General features: G+C 44.2%; 1 protein-coding gene across 2 annotated transcripts in view; it reads left to right on the top strand.

Moving 5' to 3' along the window:
• The first annotated feature begins 17 nt into the window (after positions 1–17).
• The window catches only part of RPA1 (replication protein A1), a 33237-nt gene continuing 27592 nt past the window's right edge, over positions 18–5662 (top strand). For both annotated transcript variants that reach the window (XM_072138115.1, XM_072138114.1), the window contains exons 1-3: positions 18–179; positions 309–356; positions 3906–3984. In XM_072138115.1, coding sequence (XP_071994216.1) covers positions 144–179; positions 309–356; positions 3906–3984 — 163 coding nt within the window. In that variant the 5' untranslated portion in view covers positions 18–143. The remainder of the gene's footprint in view (positions 180–308; positions 357–3905; positions 3985–5662) is intronic.

The following is a 5662-nucleotide window of genomic DNA, read 5'->3' as shown; positions in this document are numbered from 1 at the left end:
GTCAGTGTGGTTCCGGTGTTACGTCACTGTCACTCACAGCGTGACTGGACGTGGGAATTTGGCGCCAGGCAACTGAGGGGAACTAGGCGCGCAGTTAGAGAGAGACAGGTCCTGACTAAGCGCGGCACAGCAGTCCACACAGGATGGCACTACCTAAGCTGAGTGAGGGGGCCATAGCGGTAAGTGACCACTGCGGCCTATATGTTCTCCATCCCATATGTCATTATATACCTGCACTCACATCTATGGAGAGTAGTGCGGACATGTGGCCCCCCTGTGCTCAGTGACTATCTCTTTATCTCTTACAGGCCATCCTACAAGGCGACTCTTCCAGCAAGCCCACCCTGCAGGTCATTGTGAGTACCTCATGATGGGGGCTTGTATTGTTGGGGAGTGTTCACACCTGGCACGATCTATGTGTCAGGGTTGACAGGATAGGTAGTACTTTGTGCTGTGACACACTCCCTCCTATAGGTTTTTTTTTCCTTAGTGAATTTGGTGTGTTTTGTGGCACTTTTTGGCCTTTTATTGCTTGAAATGTGTTTTTGTCATGGAAATTACATTAGTAATGTGTGAAATAGCCGGCTACTGCGTTTTCACAACTGAATTTGAACGGAGACCTGAATGGGAAAAGAAAATAATAGTTTTAAGCGTAATACAGAAAAATGCAATGTTTCTGACACTAAAAAAACATTAGGAACTTAAAAAGTTCTTAGAAAGTAAAACTTAATGGCTAAACTCTTTAAGCGGTTGTCTGGTGTTAGAAGAAAGCAGCCATGGTTTATCAATCTCCATACTTGACCATGGTTTGTACTGGTGTGGCAACTCGGCTCCATGCATCTTTATGCAGCTTAGTTGCAATACTGGTATAAACCATGGTCAGGTGTGGCGCTGTTTGTGGAAGAAAGCAGCCAGGTTTTTCATATGTCTAGATAACCCCTTTAAGGAGTTGTAGCAAGGATAATTACCATGACTAAGGACCACAATATATAGTGTCAGAAATGCGTAGGTCTGCTACTGTTTATTTTAGACTAAAAGCATGTCTGCTCTATGACAATTTACTGCTTTGTATCTATCCCGATTTTTATTCCAAGAATATTGTTTTTTCTACTAATCTTTTTAAACAAGTGCTGGATTATTGTTCTGTTTTTTTCTACAAAGGATAATTGTTAGACATATCCCCCCCCCCTGCCATAGTGAATGGAGATCTAGTTCTCACTGATTGAGACGCAGGTGGCGAATGTGTCCATTCAGTACCATGGGTGAGACGGAGATAGCCGAGCACTCCCGTAGAATGGAGGGATAGAACGCACGCCTGAGCCACTGCTCCAACAATTAGTGAGAATGAGACTCCGTACACTTTAAATAATGGGGAACTGCAGCTCAGCTCTCAGTCGGTGATTGGTTTGTGCATTGAGCCGCTCCACAGCCCCTCCTCCATGCTCTGAGTGATGGCTGAGGAATCCAACCTCAAGACTGTCTATCCATTGCTGGAGATGGACTTTTTAAGTATCAGTTCTGCGCTCCAAATTACCTCTTTGTGTGCCTTTGATCACGGGAAGCCAAATTTATATAGATTTTAATAGATTTTAAAAAATTCTGCGCAAAGCCATATTTTTAGCTTTAATCTGAAGGGGCAGTGAATCTCCCAAGACAGACTTGGCACTGTCCCAAGGTGACTACTGATAAACGTCCTCCGTTGTGTTCTAAGAAAATCTATCATGACAAACCAGGGACTCCAACCCATAGATTTAGGCAGTGTGACTGATAATCTTATGTTATCCATGGTCTCCTTCTTTATAAAATCAACTTTTTCAATTTATTTAAATCAACCACAAGGCCTCTGGGGGCCATTACCAGAGACGATCAGTGCTGTAGATTCACAGGCTGTTAAAATGAGCAGAACGTGTAATCTGTAATCTAGCAGCAACAAAGTACGTAGAAATGGGAGACCTCTGTTCATTGTAACAGCGCTAAGCAGCTCTGGTAATACTTCCCACCCAGAGCCCATCAGATTCACTAGCATAATTCTAAAAGTTGATTTTAGAAGCAAGGAGGCCATGAATAACAAATATAAGATAACCACTATGAGTAATGTCCCTGGTTTATCATGATGGATGTTATTTGACTTATTAGCCGACAAACTACCATACAAGAGTTATTGAACAGTGAATACAATATCACGTGTAAAACAGATGGCAAATCCGTAGAACCTAGACATAAGGCTTATCCTAGGCAATAATTATATCTCTCTAATAAGGCAAAAATACCTGCAGTGAAGGAGTACAAAAAGTAGTTTCTCAAAAGTGCATGACTCTGCCATAGGCATACAACACTCTTGGGATGTTCAGAGGACTCGACACACACCTAGGGAACGGGGCGGGAGGAGAACGGGTATCTACCAGGTACAGTGAAACACAGCCGAGGAAGAAGCCAATAGGAAAAAGGCCTATTGGAAAAACAAATCCAGGGATCCTAGGTGCCAATAAATAGGGACATCTTATTGTTCAGAGCAGGGGACAAGTTATTAACCATTATCTAAGACAATTTAGCTTTAAAGGAATCAAAACTAATGTGTGGTGATTTCCAGTGGCGAGCTCTTTCAGTGACCGCCTCTGACACTCTGTCACTTTGTCTATGGGGAGATTTATCAGAAGTGTTTGAGAGCAGAACTGCTCTAGAGCTCAAGTTTCATTTTTGCACAGCTGTTTACAAAATTACAGCTGATCTGATTAATTTCCATAGGCAACTGGAACAGTTCTACATTTCTGATAAATCTCCCCCATCTATGTATCCCTATCCATCTTGCCTCACACATAAGCATCTTGTACTCATTGCATATAGTAACCAACCAAAGCTCAGAGCTCATATTAATGAGCTGTGGCAGAACAGCAACCAATCACGTATCAGCATCTAACTGCTGCAGCAGCAGACAATGGCTCCTTTATATGGTGGTTATTAAGTGGATTTAGGAAAGCTTGGGGTGAAAATTTCTGCTCAAAATGTGGTCTACGACGCTCCCTGAGTCAGGTGGCTGTGCAAAATTTGGTGATTGTAAATGGACACACACACACCTTTATATATGATTACCTGGCATCAGAGGGGCCGTGTCCTGCTCATCCGGCCCCTCCCATCTACTCCTCACCATGCCTCATTTCATGTGACCTGAGTGAAATCATTGCAGGTCCTTTAGCCTCTTATCAGCAAACTGTACCCCATGTATGTATCTGACCACGTGAAGTCACAGCAGCCTCTATGAACTTCTATTCTTCCTCATCCTGCATGGAGACTATGATTTCATGTGATCACATACATGGTGTACAACTTGCTATTGTTAGAATGCTTAAGGACCTGCAGTGATGTCACTCAATTTTTTTTTACACGGTGCCTTGTGTTACATTCAAGACATGTGTGCACAATATTTCCTATAAGTAAATGGAGCTTTATATGTCTGTAGTTGAATATTAGCAGGCGGTCCCTAAGGCAGGGCAGTGATTTGAAGAGGCACAGAGCTGTCAGTCAGAATAATGGGGCGTGGCTCACTGTCAGCCTGAGATGAGTCACAAAAGCTAATTTGCATATCAGAAAACCGTCTAAGTTACAGTGCCCCACTGGCATCTCATTTTTGGGGCACTTAGGTGGTGCTACTATGCATTTGAAAACAAGCATGTGTTAACATCATGTGTGAAGATCTCTAATGTCCTCCAAAGCAATTCGCCCTCATTTGCTTTTTTCTGAAGTGAAGATTTGCCACAGAAGGTGCATGTGTGCATGCAGCCACTAAAACTTGTCACCTTTTAAGCAGGTCAGAGGTTTACTATTACAAGACTTCTACTTATTGTTAATTTAAAATAAACCACAATTTTTTTGGTGTCTGATATAAAAATGATCTCTGTTTGTTCTAGAATATTCGTCCAATTAACACAGCCAATGGTCCTCCGCGCTATCGACTGCTGATGAGCGATGGGTTAAATACTCTTTCCTGTGAGTATTCATTTATTTTAGTTTGTCATAATATCAGTTTGGCATCAATATAATATTTCAATATGACAGTATAGGCATACCGGGGGGTTAGGTACAAGGTTCTGTAGGTTTGTCCTTAAGTTAAATTTGTATGTAAGTCAGAACTGTATTTTTTAAAATTGTGACTCCAGACAAATTTTTGTGCTCTTTAATTGGATTTAAAAAAAGTAGTATTCTCATAAGCACCAGAATTAACAATAAAGCTGGATTGCAGACACCTTTAACTGTTAGCTGTGTATTGTAGGGTAAAGTACAGTAAATTATCAACATCCAGAGGTCCATTTGTAACTAGGGGTCGTCTCTAATTTGGGTGTCCTTAAGTAGGGGACTGCCTGTATAATCATTGGCTGGAAATTGTAGGATCCATGGTAATAAATTCAGCTGTGCAGAATCTGTATAGAGACTCCAATCAAATAGGAATTGTTGGTGGTTATTTCCATCTCAGGCACAAATGTCCAAGCTCCCTGATGCTTCTCTAAGCAATGAACATGTCCCTCCTTGTGGATGTCCTCGGGGCTATTGGAGGCAGTCGTTACTGCCAGACTTGAAGGGAAGTGTTAGGCCCTTGAAATTGGAGGTCCTACCTTATTATAGTGGTCTGTCAGGCTGCAGCACCCCCTTCCTGCACCTATCATTCATACCCTTTTCTGTGCTGCAGCTTAGCGGGGGTGGTGTTTACTAGAGGGAAGGGGGTGCAGCAGCCTAATTCAGCTGAGGAACACCTGACTGACTCGCAGGATTACATTGCATTGTGGGCAGAGGTCGCACTAACATTTTTCCAAAAGGGTAAAAATACTCCTCTCACCATTTTTGAGGAGTATGAAAATTTTGGTAATACACCGCACACATAGCACACTGCACAGCACGCACACACACACTGCACGCACACACAAACACGCACACACGCACACACACACACACACACACACACACACACACACACACTGCACAGCACACACACACACACACACACACACTGCACAGCACACACACACACACACACACACACTGCACAGCACGCGCATACACACACACACACACTGCACAGCACGCGCATACACACACACACACACTGCACAGCACGCGCATACACACACACACACACTGCACAGCACGCGCATACACACACACACACACTGCACAGCACGCGCATACACACACACACACACTGCACAGCACGCGCATACACACACACACACACTGCACAGCACGCGCATACACACACACACACACTGCACAGCACCCACCCACCCACACACTGCACAGCACACACACACACACTGCACAGCACCCACCCACCCACTGCACAGCACGCACACACTGCACAGCACGCACACACACACACACACACTGCACAGCACGCACACACAACACACAACACTGCACGCACACACAACACTGCACGCACACACAACACTGCACGCACACACAACACTGCACGCACACACAACACTGCACACTGCACGCTCACAACACTGCACACTGCACGCTCACAACACTGCACACTGCACGCTCACAACACTGCACACTGCACGCTCACAACACTGCACACTGCACGCTCACAACACTGCACACTGCACGCTCACAACACTGCACACTGCACGCTCACAACACTGCACACTGCACGCTCACAACACTG

This window comes from Engystomops pustulosus, chromosome 2 (genome assembly GCF_040894005.1).
Source record: "Engystomops pustulosus chromosome 2, aEngPut4.maternal, whole genome shotgun sequence".
In the NCBI taxonomy this organism is placed as follows: Eukaryota; Metazoa; Chordata; class Amphibia; order Anura; family Leptodactylidae; genus Engystomops; species Engystomops pustulosus.
This window is presented reverse-complemented; position numbering and strand designations above follow the sequence as displayed.